Source organism: Nelumbo lutea, chromosome 1, assembly GCF_056320005.1.
Source record: "Nelumbo lutea isolate HS-2025 chromosome 1, American lotus-T2T, whole genome shotgun sequence".
NCBI lineage: Eukaryota > Viridiplantae > Streptophyta > Magnoliopsida > Proteales > Nelumbonaceae > Nelumbo > Nelumbo lutea.
Window position 1 is genome coordinate 162605950 of NC_142684.1, and position 24130 is coordinate 162630079.

At 39.0% G+C, this 24130-nt stretch overlaps 2 protein-coding genes across 2 annotated transcripts; one reads left to right on the forward strand and one right to left on the reverse strand.

Moving 5' to 3' along the window:
- Nucleotides 1-2394: 2394 nt before the first annotated feature.
- LOC148878815 (pre-mRNA-splicing factor SLU7-like) lies at nt 2395-4709 on the reverse strand. The gene is made up of 4 exons (XM_088965640.1): nt 4574-4709; nt 3452-3615; nt 3240-3352; nt 2395-2833 (listed from the first exon to the last, which is right to left on the reverse strand). Exons 1-4 carry the CDS (start codon nt 4587-4589, stop codon nt 2410-2412), a joined length of 717 nt encoding a protein of 238 aa, XP_088821766.1. The 5' UTR covers nt 4590-4709; the 3' UTR covers nt 2395-2409.
- A 9328-nt stretch (nt 4710-14037) lies between these two features.
- On the forward strand, nt 14038-14613 carry LOC148878816 (uncharacterized). The gene has a single exon (XM_088973397.1). The coding sequence runs from the start codon at nt 14038-14040 to the stop codon at nt 14611-14613; it is 576 nt and encodes a 191-aa protein (XP_088829523.1).
- The last annotated feature ends 9517 nt before the right edge of the window (nt 14614-24130 follow it).

Here is a 24130-nt window from a genome sequence, read left to right on the forward strand (position 1 = left end):
TAATGGTTTTTAGGGTTCCTACTTCATGGAATCACTCCAGAGCATGGGAATCACTCACCATTGGTTGCATAAGCTGTAGGAACTCAAATAAACTCCACTGCTCCTTCGTGTAGAAGTAGAACATCTGTAGATATTTACAGACTACTGTGGGAATTCAAATAAACTTCATTGATCCTTCGAGTAAAACATCTATACATATTTACAGGCTGCTGTAGGAACTCAAATAAACTTCATTGATCCTAGTGTATATACATATTTACAGACTGTAATCACTTAAAAGTAAAAACTTCAACTATAGATGATTATCAAAAGGAATTACCAATGTCCAAAAATTACGAAAAAAAACACAGAAAATTTCAGAGAGTTCCAATTTTGACTCTTCATCTCTTTCATCAGTTAGATATCTTGAGATCAGATGTGGCTTCAGCAGCCTCAGTTCCAGCTGCACCTGTGCAGTAAGTGTTCCGTGTCATTTGTTTGCAATACTTGTAACCACATTGATGGTCTTTCCACCATGAACCCCAAACACTTGTATGCTTGTTAATGCAAACATCTTCTTCGTACTTGCTTCTTGGTAGAGAAGACTCCTGCAAATACCACAATATATGTTAAGATAGCTGTCTTTCAAGGCACTGAAACTTGAAAAGTATCGAAGTACTGCATTCACTATGTTGCCCATTGTTCTGAATGAGCATAGTCCTTCAAACTGTTACATAGTTTAACGACCAACTAAATGTAATATCATATAGACAAAAGAAAATTAGAGAACTTGGAGAAATGAATTTTCACCCTTCTAATTTACACAATTACTTGCATAGTGATGATAGACCCAACTCTTAACAAAATAAAGAGAACAAGTGTCAAATCAACCAACAAAATAGAGATAAATCCCCCAAGCTCCCCTTCTCACAACTAAAGAATATAGTATAAATCACATCACATTGAATATAATATTTAATTATAAAAATATTATTAATATAATAAATACAAATTAAATAGAAATAACTGAAACTGGGCAGGACCTTGGATATAGTGGCATACCATAAGGAAGGAAAAAAGATTGGCTGGATAACCACTGGCGACTTTTAATTGGATTCAAAGATCAGCCAATAGTTTGGCTGGTAACCAGGCATGACAAGGAGTGACTAGGGGTATATTGAGGGTAGCTTCCAAAGAGGAAAGCATGTATTCTATAAGTTTAAATTGTAAAGAGGGGCGGATAGCTGATGCTGACACAATCATGACTATACATCATCCATTCTTTTATAGATATCTATACAACTTGCCCTTTTGTTTGAAATTTAGTAGAAACCTTTTAATCCAAGTTTCCCATGAAGAACTATTTCTCCTATTATAAATTATAGGTACTTTGACTTTTTCAAGGTGGATGTTAAAGCCACATCATCCAACATTTGAACTTTTTCAAAAACACAGGGAGGCATGGTTTTGTCAGCTCACCATACAATTAAGCTACCTAAAATTTTACAGGAGCAAAACTTTTTCGGTTTCCCAGGTAACAGCTTCCTTGACAAGCCAAAACACTTAAGCATCACCATGATGCCTTTACCATGTCAATAACAAACATGTTTGAGCATCCAAATACCACTTTTCAACACCTATCTTCCAAATCACTCTCACAAACTAAACCCAATCTACCCTTCAAATGACATATTTTCATATTCAAGCTTAATAGTCAATCATTTTGTAATCACACTATATATATGGCTACATCCCAGGCTACCAACCCCTTCCCCCTTAATCCATCCTCAACAAATTCATATACCCCTTCCCCATCCTTCATTGGTCATTGTCCATACTTCTATAGCCACAATAGCAATATTAACCCTGATTAGAATAAGGGTCACTTCTAGTTACTATCTTGGGCTTAGGAGCATTAATACTTGTAGATTCAACTCAAAAGCTTAACTCAATTTAGTTCTTTATTATCAGCTTGTTGGAGGTTGTACATAACCTGCATACTATCAAGCATTTTGCATAATTTCCACACCATAAAGGGTTTTCTAATGAGGACCAAAACTATGGTTCTGTACATCAATTAGCCTTCACTCCTTCAGAAAGACTGATTTCCTTAAAGTTGGACCTAGGATAGATCAGATTATTCGACACTTGTTTATTTATTTGGGGGGGGGGTGTACAATAAAATAAATTCCCTCTGAAAAAAAGGACATCTTCTTAACCATGCAACAACATAAGCGAAAGAAGATGAGAAGAAGTAATTTCAGTCATATAATTATATACAAGATCAAATGAAAAGATGCAAAAGAAACTCCCTCTATAATCAGAGAAAACCAGTGAGAATCAATAGATGGATTATATTTTAAAGAAGCCAAGTGAATTCACATTTAAATTTACAATAACCAGAAAAGCAAACCATTATATAAATAGTAATTATATGCCATACCTGACTGTTCCTGTGCTCCCACCACCTGTGGTACGCACTTGCTTCCTAACCTTTGCGAAGTCCATCTGTTTGCTCTCGTCCACCTTAGCTTCATCTAGCTTGAGAACATCTTCATCTTCATCCTCATCACTACCCTCACTCCCACTATTGTTTTTATTGTTCTCCTCTAATTTTTTAAGTTGTTGTTGTTTTATATGTTGCCTTCTAGCCTCATCCCTTGCTTCATATCTCTCGACAACACGAGCATAGGTTGATGCATCATACCCATTCCAGCGGTCACGTTTGCCATCATAGTCCAATTCAAAAATCTCTATCTTCTCATCAGGTGCGATGTGTTTGTTTGTCCATCTTGCCCCCTTTTTCCGAGGTCTTTCCATGCATGACTTTGCATCATGTGTCATGGCCCCACAGCTGTAAAAAAAAGTATCAACTTAGTTCAACATTCTATTATTTCTTATTCAATAAGACACCATGCATCCAAAATTATTTCAACATAAAATGGTTGCATTTTCTTATTTTATTGGAGAATCATGCAATATTTATAAATTGTGGAATAAAAAAAGTAATGTACATATAAAATTAGTACAATATTTACATTGTGAGAATATTAAAAAAAAAAGTAAAGAGGAGGAGAAATAGAGAAAGCTTCATGCTTTACAAGAATGCAAACTTTCAAGAGGAGGAGAAATAGTGTTGCTTCCAATTGCAAGACTTGACATTCAAAAAATAATAGGATTTTTGTTTCCTCACCAAATAAAGGAAGAAATAATAAGTAAAGAAACAAAAAAAAAAGCATGTTAATACAAGATCCACTTACTTCTCACATGCCCCACTTCTATATTTATCAGCCTGATAAACCTTTGCACCTCTATCATACCATGTCTTGGTGTAATTTGGACCAGACTTCCATTTTCTTTGATGTTTTAAACTCTGATTAACAATAGAACAAGATTATTAAAAACAACCTAAAAACCTAAACAAGTAAAGAGCATAGTGTGGGGAGGGTTAGGAAAGGCACAGCCTACATACCGGTCTTTCTGCATTGAGATACCATGGTGCAGATGACATGTACTGTGGAATATGAGGATTGATTTCTCTTCCATCTTCATCAACCTCAGCTGGTGCAAACCCAGCTTTACGTGCTTCTTCCAATTCTATCTGCTTCCGATGATCCTCCCAGGATTTAAAAGCCACTGCAATCCCCACCAAAATAGTAAGATCGAGTCACAGGAATAACAATAAGCATATAAGCAACAAAAATTGTGAGGTGGCTAAAATTAATTTCTCCCTATTCCAGTATATGAACTGCATTTTCTAATAAGTGGCAGAAGCTATTCTCAACAAACAAGTATGGGTAGAATGTAAAAGTATAGAAGTAAGAACAAACCAGGGAATGCAGTACTTCACTTACAATCAACAATCTGTTTTGATAAATGTCAAAGAAATAACTTAGATTGAGATTTTGCATCCAAAATTAGGGATGTCAACGGGTCGGATTCGGTAGGGTTGTGCTCAATACAAACCCAACATGAAGCCACTCCAACCCAAACCCAACTACATAAAACATGATGCCAAACTCGCCCAGCCCTGTCCCACGAGTAGTACCTTATAGTGAGTGAAGGCTATATTTACAACTGTTTCAGTGCTACTTTGTCAATGGGCTCCCTTCGATATATTTCGGTCTCAACTCAAACCTGACCCAAAACCTAATTAAGGCTGATCCAATAGGGTCGTGTCAAGGTGGGTTTACCACTTAATGCAATCCGCTTACATCCTTATCCACAATTGATGCATTCACTTGCCTCACAACTGAACTTTCAATTTCTCTACAAAAAGATGCTATCCATTTCTAGCAAATTAAGAGAAAAGAAACTAACCCAGTACCAATAGACATGGGGTGGATAAAAGAATGCAAGCAAATAAACACAAAAACTGTAGTATTGAATTGAAACACAATAGCAATGACAGAGATAACCCTTTAATCTGCTTTCTTCAATTAAGAGAAACAAAACGAAAGCGTCGAATAAAGATTTATTCCACTTTAACAAACAAAAATGAAAATTTTGATATGAAGGAAATAGCTGAAGCATAAGTTTACACAACCACCGAAGAAAAGCCGAAACAAAAAATAAAAAAGAAGATAATCTGTACCTGAAGCGGTCGCCATGTTCGGCCTTTAGATCAGAAACTCAAACTATAAGTTGCAAAGAAATCCAAGATACAGTGACGAGAAACAGATACAATGACAAATAGAAGAAAGTGAGAAATTTGAAGCTATATTTGATCTATTTCGTATCTCTGTCACTTTGTGTTTATATAGGAAACGATGTTTGGGCAGACGCTAAAAACGCGCGGAACGCTGAAAGGCGGTGTTTCCAACCGCCGTTGATCCGGACAGTTGAATTGTTCGACTCATCACCCGGATGAGAAACCGGGTCCAGTTAAGTTAACCCCAAAACCATTTTAAACACTTAAATCTCAACAAACCGTTGATTGGTTATTGGTTAATAACCACCGACCCGGATGGTCAAACCGGATCATTCGATTCATTCACTGATCGACGGTTCAATTGCTACAACTCCTTCGTTTGAAGGCAATAAAAGACGTGGACGAATGATATTTTTCATGTTAAACGTGAAGATATACACTTCCTTTAAAATGAACTAATAAAAAGTAAGACGGCTTCAATGTGATTCGTTGACATCTAAATTTAACCGTAATTGGGATTTGCTCCTCAGCCGTTCATTGACGGTAGATGTTTTTAATGCACGGCTGATATGTTTTGTAAGGTTAGTGTTAGGAGCATTCAGAGAATAATAAATTCAATATTTAGAAAAGAGAGGACGGAGAGAGAAAGGTCAAGAAGGAAAGGAATTCACCAAACCACATTTACTATATTATCGTAGCCTTGCATTGAAATAAGGAAATCAAGTCGTTTGATGTCTTGTTGGGTGCAAATGTATCGGATCATGATCCGATTAGATCCGATCCTATTTGTTCGAATTCAGATCAAAGTCTGTTCCGACCTTTGGATCGAATCTGATAATAGGATCCAATCAGAAATTTATATTTTTATAAATTTGTTATATTATTTATTTTTTAGAAAAAACATGTATATATATGACAAAAATAATTAAAAATACTTATATATTTTTGTTTTTACTTTATTTAAATTAGTATATTTTATTTTTTTTAATAATTTATTAATTTTTAAAGAACACAAGTCGAATCGAATCAAATCCAAAGATCTGACTTACTGGTAGAAATCGAATTCAAATCGAGTCCTATCAAATCCGATTGGATCTTTGAATTAGATCGGATCCAACGTGAACAATGTTAGATCGAATTCAAATATACCCTAGTTCAAATCTGATTCTATCCGTTTGCATCCCTAATATCATATTATGGCCTTTTCTTGAATTATATGAAAGTGATGTCTTGATGGGGCTACTGCAATATATCAAAGGCCTTGATTCTCTATATTAGTCATGCCCATTGATATTATGGTAGCAATAATGATCTTGCAGTTCACATCATAAGCCAACGATGGGAGAATCAACTGAGGGCTGGTTTGTTAGTATGTTAGTTGGTTCATTCTAGTATTAACGTGGAATCAATTCCCATAACCATCACCGATTTGGGGAAAGGGGTTTATTAATGGTGTGTGGCACCAAATACCAAAAAAAATGGGGTAAATTTCTTAAAGTACTCCTAAAGTTTAGGAAATTAACTAACTTTGCCCTTATTGTACATATTATCTTAAAATACTCCCAAAAGGATATTTGTCGTGGTCCATAGAGAGGAGGAACTCTATTACCTGCAATGGTTACCACTACAACTTCTAACCGGGTGATGCAACAGTGAAGATAGTAATGCCGGTTAACGATTCCAATGCTTGACGATGAACATGTAGTAATGCATGGACTCATGTTGTCATGGCAGCTGCATCACTCAGTACTTCAGATTTTGGGTCATTTAATAGAACACCCCTTGTAGTTTCACAGATTTACTTAAACCTACTCTATATTTTTCATTTTACTAAAACACTACCTATATTTTGCAACAAGATCTGTTCATAAGCCAAGCTTCTGGCTTGACTTACACTGTGTCGGGATCGGAATTCGGGCCGGGACTCATTTAAATTTTGGCAAAAGCCAATCCCGAGCTCGACCCATGAACAAGTCTATTTGCAACCTATTTACTTAATCGACCTTTCACTAAGAAGTGTTTGTTTTTCCATATGAAAATAGCAACATGATCACCTAAACTAAGTGAAAAATGTTCAAGGGCATGGAATCATTATTGTTTATTCCAAAAATACCCCTAACACTTCTTCATACAAAAAACAAAATTGGTGAAATAGAGCTAAATAGAGTGGTTGATCATGTCTTATTAGGGGTAAAATGGTATTTTCATTTTTTTATTTCTTTTGATTAAATTTATTCAAATGGACATTAAGGTCACAATTGTCATTTTCTATTGTTACCAAATAAAAGGTCGATTAAGTAAATCAATTGAAAACTATAGGGAGTGTTTTAGTAAAACACAAACTATACGGTAGGTTTTAGTAAATCCGTGAAAGTATAGGGGTGTTTTAGTAAATGACCCATAGATTTTTTTACTTGGTGGCCAACATCTCTTTCAAATACTACCTTCCCATTATTAACAACAAGAACCCAACAATCTTGGGAGAGTTTTCTTCCTAATTTCAATTGGAAGGATTTTCCCATCGCAAAAGAGCTCACTAACAGAAGATGATTCTTGTTGGAAGCTTTCGTTAAGGCATAAATTGAAATCCGAGAGAGGAGAATCCAAATGGTAGTTGTGTTGTTCGATCGACACAATGCTTGCATGGTGAAGGTCATGAGAAAACAAAAATTTGGGGTTCACTCCCAAACTAGAGCTCTTCGAGTAGCTCCAAAGCCTTCGAACATAAGAGGTCTTGGTCCAAGCTTCAATGAGCCCAAACCGAAAAGGTTATTCTTCGAATTTTTGAAAAATATATCAGTCACATGATGTCACATGTGAATGGTGTGTGATGTAAAGCTAATGGTAGAGAAAGTTTTAGACAACTGTCAAAAAACTTAGGGGTACTTTAAAACTATACGTAAGGAATAAGGGCAGAGTTAGTCAATTTCCTAGATCTTAGGGGAACTTTAAGAAATTTTCCCAAAAAATGTGACAATGGGAGGGGCAGTAGATAGTAGCTGCACCCCTTTGGCTATTCTTCGGTGGTTTTTGTTTGCACTAATTCTACCATTTTATCTATGAAGGGTAAATTTTATTTCAGATGTACGACTATTTGATAATTTCTTGTTTATCTCTAAAAATGATCATTAACCATTGAATTTGGTTGTGGTTAATAGGTTTTAAATATATATATTTTTTTTTGTCAAAAAGCCCTTGGTTAAGTTTAAAAAACTATTTAGTTGCTTTTTAAATGTTTAAGTAATTTATTCATTAACTAATATTAACTACAATAAAAATATTCTTTATTTAATATAACAAATGTAATTAACTATTAATAGATAAGTCATTAGGCTGCATTTGGATGCGATGTAAATCAAGACCCGATGTAAACTTTACATCGGTTCGATTTTGTATGCATTCAGAAAGAGGGTGTAATTATTATTGACGTAAAACTACACTCTTGTTCAGTTTTGTGTGCGTTTGGATGGAACGTAGTTTTACGTTGATAATTGATGTAATACCTCATCAACTCTAAAGTTTTACATCGATAATTGATGTTAAAACTACATCGATTTTATCGATGTAAAAATTTACACTCTTCCACCCATCACTATTTTCAAAAAAAAAAAACAACGGTCACTTTCTGGTTCAGTGTAAAACGTCATCGGTGTATTTACGGATTCCAAACACAGCCTTAGTAATTAGTAATACAATAATAAATAATTACTTAAATAACAAACTATTAAATTAACTATTAAATTATTGACAATTATTCATTTTTCAATATTAAATAAGAACTATTTAATGATACTTTAAATAATAATTAAAATATATCAATTATTAATAGTTCCTAGATCATTATTAATAATTAATTATTAACTAGTAATTGAAATGTCATGAATTGTTTAGATTTTAGTTACTAAGTAATAAATATTAATGAATAGTTTTTAATAATTGCCAATACTTATTAATAACTATCACTTTGTAATAAATTAATAATCGGTTATTAATTATAATAATGATCATGCATAATGTTTTTGAAAACTTCCGTCCAAATGCCAAAAAAACTAATATCCATATGTTCTTTTTTTAGTTTTTATATTCTTAGCCATTTTTTCACTAATAACACTAATTCCTTGCATTGTTTTTATTTGATGCAACAAATATATAATACTATAAACATGATAAAAATTTCTAATTCTTTCTAATTTTCTTGAATTGTTGAATCACTTGCCGTATCGCCCAAAGGAAAAGACAGTTGTATTTTCAGGTTGGCTTTTTGAAACACTAGTTAGACTTGGACCAAATAGAGAACCTTTTTGGTGACTTGGTCACAAGTTTAATGGATTAACCATTTGATTAATTCAATAAAAAATTAAATAAAAAGTATTCTGAATTATCTTTTAAATGTATTTCACATCCAAATCACCTTGTGAGAATAAATATTATAAGGTATGACACATTTTAAGACATGCAAAATCAAGTATACGGAGTAAATATTTCTAAGAAATGTCAACTAAAATGTTTTGGCTATTGATTCTTGATTTTGTTAGTTTTGTTGTTGGTCCTGCCTATTTTTGACAATATTGAGTGAAGATCCTTTTGGTGAATTGAATATAGTTAGGGGTGCAAGTCAAGCGGGTTAATCTGGGTTTAAACTCAACCTAAGCCCAACCTTAAATTGTATATGCATGCATTTTGTTAGATCAAGCTTGGGTTGGGATAAGGTCAGGTCGGGTTTGGGATACATAAGGCTAGCCCTGAGCCCAATCTAAAAAATAAAAAAATAATAAAAAACAAACTTTTGGGTATAGGCCCATCTTGAGGACTAAAAAAAATCCAAGCCTAATTTGTATAAAACTGTAGGATGGGTCGGTCTAGGCTTAGGTTAGATTAGGGATGGCAATGGGGTGGGTTTTGTAAATTCTAGACCCTATCCACCTCCCTAAGCCTCCCAACCCATACCCGCCCCAAAACTCATAGCGGGTTGGATTTTGAGAATCCAAAAATTCCCCATACATGAAAATGCAAACTAGGGTTGCAAGTCGGGCTGGGTTAGGTCGGGTTGACGCCAACTCTAATCCAACCCTAAGTTCTAAACCCCCAATCCTAACCCTAACCCTAACCCTAACTAAATTCCTTCAACTCTAACCCAACCCAAAGTCAACTTCGGGTTGGGCCCAACCCTACCTTCTTCCCATCCCTTAAAATCTTGTATAACTTCTTAATCTTAGATCTTAACTCAACTTTCATTGCATATACTAATCCTATGTTTTATTAGTATTTGTTTGTTGATGTTTTTATTGGTTCTTTAAGTACAAAATTCAGAAAAAGAAAAGTGTTTGAAATGACTATAGTTTATTATGATGACTTATAATAGATCTTTTATGGGTAGAAAGCTGTGGGTGGCAAACAACAAAGAGGAGATAAAGAATAAAATATTTTATCAAGGTTTTAGTATTTCCAATTAGGATTAAGTGAAGTGATTATCTTAAATGAAATAAATGATAGTATTTGGTAGCAACTATACAACTATTATGCATCTAAATAAATCAATGCATGATCATATATGTAACATATATTTATATATGATATATTATAGAGTCGGGTTCAGGTTGGGTCGGCTTGCCCAAGGGGTCAACCCTAACCCTAACCCGAGCATCAACCCGACCCAATCCAACCCGGCTTTTTCGGGTTGGGTTCGTGCTAACTCGGCCCAAGTTGCAGCCTTATGCAAAACCCTCCTTGACCCTACAATCCCCACATTCAAGGGTAGGGCAGGTTGGGTTTAGAACCTACATTTCATATTATTCTTTGTTATGCAAAATTAATGAATACAAACAAACACAAAATTTCCAATTACTTTATTAAAATATGTAAACGATACATAAACTATCAATTGTCCTTCACATAAAATTCAAAATGTTGTTAAATTCAACATCAAATACATAAAGTTTATACGCCTTCCAACAATATGCAAGTTAGAGAGGGTTAGATTTATCTTAGTACCATGTGATATATTTAACAAGATTGGTTGAACTTTTGATTTAATGTGCAACAAATATTGGAAAATACATAGTACTTGAACTCTCTAAATAATATATGGGGATTTAAAGTAATTTACCCTTATATTAACTTTGTCACAAGATCTAAAACTCTAGGGAAAATCAGTATCCAATATATTGAAATTTTGGAAAAGGAAAAAGGGTTTGCAAGATTTTGACTTAATGTTATGTTTGGTTTGAAGGAAAAAGTGGGGAAAGGAAGGGAAAGTTAGGAAAACCTTTACAAGTCTTGTATATATTTTCTTACTTTTCCCATCCTTTCCTTACCTTTTTCCTTCAAACCAAACATAGCATAAATGAATGCACTTGAAAATTTTCATATTTACATCAAAACCCAGAGATTCATAGATTATTTTGAAATCTCACGTAAGTATAAAACCATCCGCATACTCTTCAATTAAGCTATCAAATAGGCAACCAAGTTAATTGGCTTTTTAGCAACAAAAAAATTTAACAATGTTAAATAAATGATTTAAGCCCTTGTTTGAGAATATTATTATTTGAATAAGTACTTATTTAAACTGTGGGATCACACATTAAATGAACAATAAACACTAATTCATATTTGACAAAAAAAATTCTTAGAATAGGTGCTAATTTTGAAAAGAAGCACTTAAAAAATAGGGGTTTTTACCATTCAGTCCACCCCTAGGTGGAGCTACTACTAGACTAAGGGTAGACTGAATCCTGCCCGTGGATTGATGCCAAATTCATGGGCAGGATGTGGTTTATAGGGGGGTGGGGTGGGGAGAGACTACTAGTAGACTAGGAGGGGGTTGCAAATTCAATTTCTGAAGGGGACTGCAGTCCAAAAATACCTAAAAAATAAGCCACAATTGAATTTTTTTAAGTGCCTGTTCAAACTTATTTCTTTCTTTTTTTTTGGTTTTTGTTCATTTTTAAGAAATTGTCCCCATCTTTAAAAAACGATGGCGATCAAGCACCCTTACAAAACCATTGCTTTTACCTCTCTCTCTCTCTTTATTTTTAAATTTCTTCATTTCCCAATGCTTTGGTATGAATGATTTAACATTATATATGATAAAATATATGGCTGTTTATTGTTGAAAGTGTGGAAATTTGATAGAAAAATGATGTTAAATCATTGGTTTTTTGTATAACTGAATTTGAAGTCGGGTGAATAAGATGATGAAAACGGGTTCAATTAGACCTGTTTTGATCATTTAACTAGACCTATTTTCATTCTCATGGATGCGTTAATACCTCATAGTATCATATACTATACATACACAGATACACTACGGGCCATGTACTAACTATGGTATTTTCCATAAATTAATGAATATTTAATATTTTTAAAAATTTTAACTATTAAAAATAGAAATTAAATAAAATTCATTAGTAACTAATAAAAACTATTACCAATTAATAAAATGTTAATTATATAAAAATATTATTCTTAAAGTTAATAATTATTAAAGTAATACTATTATTAGTCTTTGATTGAGGGTGACTTGGCACGACCTAGTAAGTAGAGGTCCCGTGGATACAATCTGCCCAAAGGATGACAACTCAGCGAAAAGAGCCCAGTCAACAAAAGTTAGAGCCCGAGTATTCAGTCACCTTGGCACAAAACCATCTCGACATAGAGTCACCTCGACGTAAAGGCATCCCTGCACCAAATCCAGTTCAGGGCTCGAAACCCAGAATGACACGTCATCAACTCCAAAAGTTGCCCAATGAACTCCAAACCTCACGGGATCACGCCACATAACGGCAGGCCTTATCCTCTCCCCACCCAAATCGGGTGGAGATGATAGACCTCCTTAACTGATATGTTACTCCCCAACTAAAGTGGAAACGACTCTCATCTACTCAGGCCAAAGATCTCGAGACCGTTTCGTAAGACCCACGGCAACTCAGCTATATAAGGGCAACAACCCCTCCAAAGCCAAGGTATGCACTATTGTTTACATTCAAGCTCTTTAGCCTCCAACGCTTTAGCTTGCAACCAAAGCACATTACTAACTTAAGCATCAGAGCGACCTCACCGGGTCTTCCACCCCGGGTTCTCTGATCTGTTTTCTTGCAGTTCGAACCAGCTCACTATGCCACTAGCTTTCAAGTCATTTTCCAGCTAGGAGCAGTCAGATCGTGCATCATCAATTGGCGCCGTCTGTGAGAACAATCGAAAGGTCATCTCAATTTTACTTACAGTCACAGACTTAGTTTCAACCTCAATGACATCATCCAGTCACAATAGAAAGAGCGACATGAACATCACTGGGGGGAAAGAGCAGCTCGGTGACTATCGGTCAATTCACCATCCCCCTGATCGCCTCTAGGGTCATGTCGTTGTTCGTGCCGCACACTACCCAATAGGTGAGTGTACCCCTCGGTCCCCTGCGACAGCCTACGCTAAATGTGTGATGAAGAAGCGGTGGTGAGGAAAACCCCTGAACCACCTTGCCCTACCATTCGGAGTAAGATCGAAGTACCTAACAATACTGAGGCTGGCAGCACAAATGTTGCACCGCCAAAGAAGTAGCGGTGGCAACGCCGCAAGACTCGCTGTTCATTAGCAAAGAATGACCCACCAACGAAGCTTAGCCATCCAACTGATCAAGGTCGAGAAAAAGAGGAGGTGAGCTCGATGGCCACAAGAACAGTGCCTGCTCTCATGAGTCGACCATCCCCCTTGTCGTTCGAGCTCCTAGTGGCCCAATGCTAAAAGATTTCAAGGTATCATTGCTAGACAAGTATGATGGGTCATTTGATCCTAACGATCACATGGATGCATTCCAGTCCCAAATATATATTGCCAGGGCCGACAAGGCTTGTATGTGCATGGCTTTCTCCACCACATTCAGAGGAGTTGTTCGGACCTGGTATAGAAACCTTGTGCCGAGTTCCATCAGAAACTGGGCATAGTTCACGAACATGTTCACGACCCACTTCATCACTAGTAAAAAATTCTCGAAGTCACAAGAGAGCTTGCTGAACGTGGTGCAACGGGAAGGAGAGTCAATTCAAAGCTACATCAAGTGCTTCAACGAGACATGCCTATAGATACCGGACCTCGACCCAACAGTACGTCTCACCGCAGCGCGAAAAGGAATCATTCATAAAGAGTTCAAATGGCACGTCATGGCCAACAATCCAAAGAACATCATCGAGTTCCTCAAGTTAGCCAACTAGTTCATCAATACAGAAGAAGAGATAAACCAAAAAACCGACAACCAACTAGGAGAAAAGAGGAAGAGAGAAGAAGAAGGAATAAGTAGCAAAAAAAGAAAAAGAAAAAGCAACTCCCCTAAGCGAAGAAGTAAGTCCCTAAGCTCAAGAGGTAAATTCCCCTCACGAAGCTACAGGACGGGTCGGCGTTCCAAGACCCCGCCCATGGAGAGAACCAACTATACTCCCCTGAACGCGAAGAGGGGAGAGATCCAAATGGCCATCAAAGATTCCTCCATCGTTAGATGGCCACCCAAGATAAGGGGAGATTCAACGACTAGGAACCCGAATGTTTATTGTCACTTTCATCGGGACAATGGTCACAACACGGAAAACTATAGAAATCTCTGCAATGAGGTTGAGGAACTAACCCGTCGTGGATACTTGAAGAAGTACACTCTGCATGAGGAAAAAGGACAGGGGGACCAACAAGGAGGTCGGAAAAAAGATGCCCCAGAAGGCAGTAGACAGAATGAGCAGCCACCTCGGCAATTACCAGAAGAGAGACCAATTCGTGGCGTGATCAATATGATCATCGGCGCATCCATTATTGCGGGGTGCACCTCGGCAGCAGGAAGGACATCGGTCCGTGAATTGGAGAATGAAGGCAAAAACCCGCCAAATCGACCTCGGCTTGAAGAACCTATCTACTTCACCGAAGATGATGCTTACGCAATTCAGTATCCGCACAATGATGCCTTAGTCGTAAAGCTCAGAATCAACGACTTCAAAATGAAGTGAATCCTGGTGGACTCGGGCAGCTTGGTAGATATCCTAATAAAGGAGACCTTCGATAAGCAACAGTTACAACAGAGTGACCTAAAGCCAACAGACGCACCCTCGGTAGGATTTAGCAGAGAAGAGGTTAGACCCCTTGATCGGATCACATTACTAGTAGAGGCAGGCACATGGCCGAACATCGTACAATTCGAGCACACTTTCCTGGTAGTCGGGACTCCATCCCCCTATAACGTGATCATAGGTCATCCTATCACACGTTTTACATGCGATAGTCCACCTATTACTTAGCGATGAAGTTTCCAACTGATTATGGTGTGGGGGTCGTGCAAGGTGACCAACTCGAATCCCGAAAATGTTACATAGCCGCCCTGAAAGGAAAAGTGAAACTGGTGGAAGATATCGAGCGCGAACAACCAGCAGAACATATAGAGGAGAGAGCTGCCCCGACAAAAGAAATGGTTCATATACCGATTTTTGAGATCGAGCCAACCAAAACTCTTCAGATCGGTGCCTTGATCAGCGAGCCACTCCAAAATCAACTAGTAAGTTTTTTACTTAATAATTTAGACATTTTTGCTTGGTTCGCGAAAGAGATGCCCGGAATTGACCCTAAAATAATAACTCACAAGCTTAATGTCGACCCTTTAGTCAGGCCAGTAAGACAAAAGAAACGCAACCTCGCCCCATAACGATGGAGGGTATTCGATGAGGAGGTTGGGAAGCTCCTCGCGGCAAACTTCATCAGGGAAGTCCATTACCTGAGCTGTGTTGCCAACCTGGTTCTGTTGAAGAAGGCTAATGGCAAGTGGCACAAGTGCGTCGACTACACCGACCTGAACTAAGCCTACCCGAAAGGCTGCTTCCCACTGCCCAAGATTGACTGCCTATTAGACACAACCTTGGGGCACGAGTTGCTAAGTTTTCTAGACACCTACTCCGGCTACAACCAGATTAGGATGGACCCTGCTAACCGAGACAAGACTGATTTTGTGACTGAGTTCAGACTATATTGTTATAAGGTTATGCCCTTTGGGTTGAAAAACGCTAGGGCAACATTCCAGTGTCTTGTAAATAAAGTTTTTGAACCATTAATTGGCAATAAAATTGAGTGTTATGTTGATGACATGATTGTGAAGACCCAACTTTCGAGCTCTTTGTTAAGTGATTTAAATGACATTTTTCAAATTCTAAGGAAGTATAACATGAAGTTGAACCCAAGAAAATGTGTCTTCGGAGTCACGTCGGGTAAATTTCTAGGTTACATAGTGAACTGACGCGGCATCAAAGCCAATCCGGAAAAAATTAAGGCCATCTTAGATATGAAACCACATTGGAAAATAAAGGAAGTCCAGAGATTGACTAGTCAACTAGTAGCCCTGAGCCAGTTCATGTCTAAGTCAGCGGGTCAATGCCTACCCTTTTTAAAGGCAATAAAAAAGAACGAGCACTTCGAATGGACCGAGGAGTGTCAGCTCGCATTTGACGAGCTGAAAAAATATTTAAGTACCGCTCCGATTCTAACCCGACCTGAAGAAGGAGATGAGTTAAAGTTGTACCTCACCGCGAGCGACAAGGTAGTTAGCTTGGTACTAATCAGAGAAGTAGACCAGGTCCAACGACCCGTCTACTATGTTAGTAAAGTTTTGCAGGATGCCAAAACCAGGTACCCTGAGATCGAGAAACTAGCGTACGCACTAGTCATAGCAGCCCGGAAACTACACCCATACTTCTAGGCCCACACTATTGTTGTCCTCACCAGCAGGCCTCTGAGGCAGATTTTGCTCAAGCCCGAGGTGTCTGGAAGATTAACAAAATGGTCCATCGAATTGAGCGAATACGATATCCAGTTTGAGCCTCATTCATCAAATCAAAGCCCAAGTCTTAGCAGATTTCATTGCAGAATGCATGTTCAGCACGCTGACCCTGGAACTGACTGAGCCCACCAATATGTTGGAGGAATCGACCAGTGCGGTACCAATCCCCGCCAGGGTTAAGCCGACGTGGGACGAGGAGCCCTAGATCCTCCACGTAGATGGCTCGTTGAATCTACGAGGAAGCGATGTCAGACTGGTCCTGTACGGACCAAGCGAGGTGAAGCTAAAGTATGCCCTCCAGTTCAGATTCGAAGCGTCGAACAATGAGACAGAGTACGAGGCACTAACCACCGCACTCAATCTAGTGAAGGAGATGGGGACAAAACACCTCGTCGTATGCTGCGATTCCCAGTTGGTGGTAAACCAGGCTAACGGTGCTTACGACGCTCGTGACTAGACCATGGCAGCATATTTAGTCAAGTTCAAAGCAATTCTTCCGAACTTCGACTCTTGCTTCCTCAAGCAGATACCGAGATCCGAGAATGCTAAGGTTGATGTGCTGTCTCGATTGGCCAGTACCAGCGACACCACGAAGCGGACAGTATATATTGAAGACATACCTCGCCCTAGTATTCTTAAGGGGGCAGAAGAAGTCACTCCCGTGTCAACATCAGAATCAAGTTGAATTGATCCACTCATCGATTATCTGCTCCACGGGACTCTACCAGTAGAACGCAATGTAGCTCAAAGGGTAAAGTGACAGTCAGCCTGATATGTTCTGACCGATGAACGGTTGTATAGGAGAGCCTTCACGCTCCCCTACCTACGTTGCTTGTGGTCTTCAAAAGCGGATCAAGCACTGCGTAACATCCACAAGGGACTCTACGGAGGACACTTGGGGAGTAGGGCACTTGCTCAGAAGCCACTAAGGCAAGGATATTACTGGCCTACCATGAAGGAAGATGCCCTTGAGCTCGTTAAGAAGCGCAACAACTAACAAAGGCATGCCAACATCCCCCGACTACCTACTGTCGATATGAAATACATCACCAGCCCGTGGCCTTTTGCTCAATGGGGGATAGACATTCTCAGACCTTTCCCCCCCAGCAATTGGGCAGAGGAAGTTTCTAGTCGTGGCAGTAGATTACTTCGCGAAGTAGGTAGAGGTCGAGCCCTTGGTAACCATTACAGTCCGCAACATGCAGAACTTCTTTTGGAAAAACATAGTGTGTCATTTCGAACTACCTAGCATACTGATATCCGATAATGGCAAGCAGTTCAAAGACATCAAGTTTCAAAACTAGTGTGCCTAGATGGGAATCCAGCAAAATTTCACCTCGGTAGCATACCCGCAAGCGGAAGTGACAAACAGGGCGATCCTCCGCAGACTGAAAGCTCGCCTAGCCCGTGCTAAGGGATTATGGGTAGAGGAGTTGCCCAATGTCCTTTGGGCATACTGAACCACCGTTAAGACCTCCACGGGCGAAACACCCTTCAACCTCACGTATGGTACAAAGGTAGTGATCCAATCAGAGGTCAAAGTTCCAACGTTGCGACTTGAGGCATACGATGAGGAAGCAAATGATGATGAGCTTCGTACCAACCTAGACTTGATAGAAGAGGTACGGGACTTGGCCTACATTCAGACAGCGGCTTACCAACAGACAGTAGCTCGGTACTATAATGCCTAGGTCAGGAAGCGACTATTCCAAGTTGGCGACCTGGTCCTTCACAAGGTAATGGTACCCGAGCCCGGCGTTGGAAAGTTTAGTCTGAATTGGTAAGGCCCCTATCGGGTGAGACAGGTGTTCAAAAACGGAACTTATGAGCTCGAGACCATGGAAGGAAAATAGGTACCTCGAGCTTGGAACAACAATAACTTAAGGAGAAACTACTTATAAATCTCAACACAAGCAAAAAATGGCTAAGTCCTTAGATCACTGAGCTGATCCTATGGACAACGGACTGAAAAGAGGACCTTAAGTCACTCCTAAAAGTCTAAGGGCTATAGTGTCGAGCTAACAAAAGATCTTGGCACCATATGGGACCCAGTCGCCTCTTTGGCATGGGAAAGATCAAGGATAAGGAGAGTGGACCTTAAGTCACTCCTAGAAGCCTAAGAGCTAAGGTGTCATGCTGATAAAAGACCTCGACACCACATAAGGGCTAAGGTACAGACATGTCAGGCATATATACCCTACAGTATCTGCCCCCACCCTAGCATTCAATAATGATTGAATGCCTATTTGAGTTCGGGAGTAACCTCTAGTTCAGGAGTGAGCTATACTTAGAAAAACTTTGCTCCTATGTGGTCTAACTTGGCACTTCGGGATAACCAACGCTTAGAAAATATTTTTTGAACTTCTGTATTTCATTAAATGAAGGTTCGAAAGTACATAGCAAAACAAAAGAAAGAAGAAGAAATACAAAACTAACTATAGTTTCAACCGAGCTCGGAGGCTCGGGATATGCACATAACTACAAGAGGATCCAAGAAAAGAGGCAAGTTCAGACATCGGACTTTCCAGAATCTCGTCTAACAGGTAGTTCAATCTCCATGTGGTCCTCCTCCACGTCATCTCGACCTTCCTCCTCTGACGGTCTCACTTCGAGGAGTTCATCATCACTTTCTCCCTCTGAGAAGTCAAGTTCCTTTGCCGGCCTCCTTCGCCATCTCTAGAGCAACAAAAAACATGGAGATGGATCCGAGGTCAAGCTTAGGGAACTTCCGCCGCACCAGCCACCTACAGAGCTTGAAGCCCGATCAATACCAGTCAGAGTCATACTCGACTTGGAGGTCGTGAAACTCAGAGGACTCCTTGAACTCATTGACGACATGATCTCTTTCCTGAATCCTCACCTCTTGAATTGTGGTGTCAAAGATTTCGGTGCGCTCCTTGATCATTGCCTCAAGGTTTTCATTCTCCCGGTGGAGAGCTTCCTTCTTCCCCTTGAGCTTCTTCTTCTCCTCCGTTAGCAACAGAATCAGTTCCTCCTGGCTCTAAGCTCCTTTCTTCACCCTAAGAATTTCACCCCGAGCTAGGTCCAGCTCGCGATAAAGCTTCTGGGCGTTCTCTTCGGCCTCCTTAGTTTGTTTCAAGCGAACCTCAGATTGATAGACTAGCGAGTGGATGGCAGAGTTCACCTAAAAAGGAAAGCAGGTGTAAGTACTACCAAAGAAAGAATAAGAAAATAAATGAAGAAGTAAGTTACTTACCACCATACAGTAGCTAGCTACTCTTCCTCTGAGCTGACTTGTTGGCATGTTAGCCCACTCTGCGACCTCTGCAGGAAACATTGCATCCTTGCTCTTAAGGAGCCCGAGCCTCGGGGTAATTATGATTTCCTTAGTTAATGGGGGTTGAGGCTCGGGCACTGAAGTACCTTTGGGTTCGCAGAATGGGGTCTCCTCACCCTGATCTTCCTCTAGGTCAATAACCAAAGGGTAGGGACAAACATCCTCCCCTGGAAGCTCGGTAGTGGTAGGCTCTGGCATTACGACTTCGGGTTCGACAGGAACCGAAGAGGTAGCCTCCTCTCGACGAGACCTTTTTGAGGCCTTTCTCTTCTTCCCCTTCTGAACACTCCTCATGAGGTTAGCGGCGTCGACACCCATCATAGCTCCTACAAAAAAAAAATCTAGTCAGCTATGAACTAAAGTAAGTGCAAATAAGGGAAAAAGAGAGAAGTAATGTGTATGCCGAGGTAGAGGTCTACCAGGAGGACTCAACCCAGCTCGCACAAGCTTCTCCTTGGCCAGAAAATCTTCCATCTCTAGACCAAGGTCCCTCCAAGAATGGATAACCGCCCTAGTCTCCGCATCCAGCCTCACCCCGGGGTCTTTAATGGCCACTTGCCAGTGAGTCGGGAATGGCCATCCTTCCGGGTTCAAAACAAAAAAGTACCTTCTCTTCCAAGTCGATACCTTGTTCGGGTTACCGAACAGAACCTTGTACCCGGGGTGAGGTGAAATATAGTAACTTTGTCGAGTGTCACTGAGCAGACAAGAAGAATTTTTCTTAATGGAACAAATCGAGCTAAAGGTATCTAAGGAGAGAGGTCGGTTATACTCATGGAAGAGTGAGGCTGTACTAACAATAGAACGGATGGAGTTTGGGTGAAGCTGTTCGATGGTGACATTAAAGAACTTAATGATTTCTATGATGAAGGGGTGGAGTGGGAAGTACAACCGGCTATGAGCTGCTCCTCAAAGACCGCGACCTCATAATGCTCATGATCCCAAGGGTACCAACCCAAGGAAATATTGAAGACAAGGGTGTTGGGGAGACGGTAAGAAGCTATTAAGGACAACAATCTGTCCGAGGTCATCATAGAAGGACCAAAGTTGTCCGGGTCCTGAACTTGAGTAGAAGACGAGACCCCCTCTTTGGAGGTCGGCCGCTCTGCCTGAGGTTGAGGTTCCTCAAACCGAGCTAGCCCGACTCCGGGTAAAGGCACTCCTCTTGAAAGGTTCAAAGAGGAGCTCTCCGGCGAAGAGATAGCCTCACCAGCGGGAGTTGACGACTGTACCTCGGCACCCCCGGGCTCACTAGAATCGCTAAGTAGCCTATCTATGCTAAGGCTAGACATATTGGACAGAAAAAACAGGGAAAAGGGGACAACTAGCACAAGAAGATGAACTCACCAAAGAACGTGGTGACAACCTCGGACACAAGGGGAGAGAATGGCGAGCTGAAGGACTTTGACGCGATCCCAAGAAAGCTTAGTCACACGATTGATGGCGAGGATAATGGGCCCTTCGGCCCCTATTTATAATATGTGACATCCGACAACCAATGGTTGTGATCTGTATGATCCGATGGCTCCCATGGAAATCGATTAACGCTACCTAAGGACAAAATCAGTTGAGCGCGTTCTTTGACATCCACGGAGTTTATAAACAACGTGACGTCTGCGCATAGCCGAGACGCGATCTAGGTCACTTTCTGGTTGAGCCAAATGGTTGAATAGGTCCGACCAACGGTCCGCCCTTCATATCACCTAGACTTTGTGCCAAATCCACCTGGGCTCGTCATGACCTCCCCGTGCCAGGTCAGGACCCCTGGCACGAGGAGTGGGAGGCAATTAATGGAAGGTGATTTGACATGACCTAATAAGTAGAGGTCCCGTGGACGCGATCTGCCCGAAGGATGACAACTCAACGAAAAAAACTCTATCAACAAAAGTTAGAGCCCGGGTATTCAGTCACCTCGGCGTAAAGGCATCTTGGCACCAAATCCAGTTCGGGGTCGACACTCGAAATGACACGTCATCAACTCCAGAAGCTGCCCAATGAACTCCGAACCTCACGGGATCACGCCACATAACGGCAGGCCTTATCCTCTCCCCGCCTGGATTGGGCGGAGATGATAGACCTCCTTAACTGATATGTTACTCCCCGACTAAAGCAGAAACGAATCTCATCTACTCAGGCCAAAGATCTCGGGACTATTTCATAAGACCCACGACAACTCAACTATATAAGGGCAACAACCCCTCCAAAGTCGAGGTATGCGCGATTGTTTACATTCAAGCTCTTTAGCCTCCAATGCTTTAGCTCACAACCACAACACATTACTAACTTAAGCATCGAAGCGACCTCATCGGGTCTTCCACCCCAGGTCCTCTGATCTGTTTTCTTAAGTTCGAACCAACTCGCTACGCCACTAGCTTCAATGGTTGAGGAGTCGAAATTCTGATTTTTTTCCCTTCATCTTGGTGTAGCCCATTTCCTCTTCTTCTTTGTCAAAAAGAAAACGGAAGTAATGGAGAGGAATTATTGGGTAGCTGAAAGAGGAGCCGAAGGGGAACCAAATGGGAGCTCCAAGGAGGAGAGCCGAAGGAGAGATAGCACTTCCTCTTGTTTTATCCTTATTTATAGAGGTTCACCCTTAGCTGATGAGCTGGTCCAAAGTAAATTGATTTGAATCCACCAATCATTATTGCAATTTAATATTGATTGACATAGGACCCACAAATTGATTTGAGAGGGATTCTCTTAATTGTAATTTTGTATTATTTAGGAAAATTGATTGGTTTGAGATCTCCGCCTATCTTTGTATTGTTTGGAAGAGGTTTGTAAAGGTGACACTTGTTAAGAAATTAAGGCCCACATAAGGAAGGAAATTAATCCCCCTTGAATCTGCTTTAATTGGGTATGGTCGCCAATCAATTGAGCTCCACTTGACTCAAATTGATTTGAGTGAATCTTCAAATTTGGCATGATTTGAGAGAATTGGGTGTCTTCACATAAAAGGTAATTTATTCAGCTCATTGCCAACTTTACAATATATTGTCATTTTCTTCCTGTTATGCAAAGGTGAGATAATTGGGTGTCTTCACATAAAAGGTAATTTATTCAGTTATGATTAATTTGGGTGTAATTATAGCCATTTAAATGGCCCCCACTAAGCTGATTGAACCTCTTGAAATAATCACTCTAATTCAACGTGATTAGAGAGAAAATCTCTCCAATTGACATATAGTGGGCCTTCAATTTAGTAGGACGCTTAAGGATAGCCATGTGGCATGGGACTAATGTCCATTTACAATGGACCCCACCCCTACACTATCTTGGGCTTCATGCTCAACCATTTCTCCTTTTTTTTTTTCAATTCAAATTGGGCTTCAATTTTTTGGGCCAAAAAAAAATTATATTCCAACACATATACTTGTCTATTTATATTTGTGGGGGTTCGGATCCTAACCTTGTCTATGTGCTATGTAAACCTTGAGCAGTCGAGTTTGTTTTTGTCTCATTCTTAATTGTTCTTCTGCCATTTCTTGGTAAACATAATGTGAATGCAATATAAAATTTTTTTGGACTAAAATTACTTTACATTTCTTTATTTAAGAAAGGATATAAAAATCATTTTATTATAACTTTAATGTTGAATTTTGTGGCTACTAAAATACTCATATTTATGTATTTAGTTCATCTCTTATTGTAAGCGTTAAAAATGTAACTTTAATAATTATTTTCTGACTCATTTAATCTCCTCTCATTAAGTCTTATACTTAAGGTATTTATTCTCATTTTCTCTTATTAAATTCTATATTAAAGTTATTTTTCACTAACAAATACTATTAATTAGGCATATGTCAATAGTTTTAATAATATAAACTCATATATTTAAAAATTAACTAAAAAACAAAACCATTCTTTATCCAAGTGGTGGCTAAGCAATTCAACCATCTGAATCAAATTGATCAATTTATGAAGTTATAGTTAGGTAATAAAATTTTTAAAATAGAAATAAATATAAAAAATTACAAAGGTGTAGAAAAAATTAGACACATTTATGATATTTTTATTAATTAAATTAAAAAAATAAGTGTAATAAAAAAGAATTATTTTTATTGATAATGAAAATGAAATACATAATTTAAAATTAGCCAAAATGAAATATAAAAATTAATAATAAATAGTTAAACTTTTGGGTTAAATGTGTTAACTGTTAATATTATAAATAAATAATCAAAATTAATAAAATCTAAAAATATAAAAATGAAAAAAATACATAAATTTTATAAAAAAAAGCATTCATTCACATGTATAATATCATATATTAATCATATTAAACAAAAAATAATTGTGGCATATCAGAATTATTTTTACACAAAAATACAAAACAATTATGGAAAAAATTGAACACATCTATAATTCTATATTTACACTAATATTAAAAATATGAATAAGATTA

What these genes read in the sequence shown, in the direction of transcription:
- LOC148878816 (XM_088973397.1), top strand. Translation starts at nt 14,038, where the DNA reads ATGGAGAGAACCAACTATACTCCCCTGAACGCGAAGAGGGGAGAGATC.
- LOC148878815 (XM_088965640.1), bottom strand. An exon ending in ATCTCAATGCAGAAAGACCG is followed by an intron (nt 3,353 to 3,451) that starts GTATGTAGGCTG and finishes ATTGTTAATCAG; the next exon opens with AGTTTAAAACATCAAAGAAA. An exon ending in AGAAGTGGGGCATGTGAGAA is followed by an intron (nt 2,834 to 3,239) that starts GTAAGTGGATCT and finishes TTTTTTTTACAG; the next exon opens with CTGTGGGGCCATGACACATG.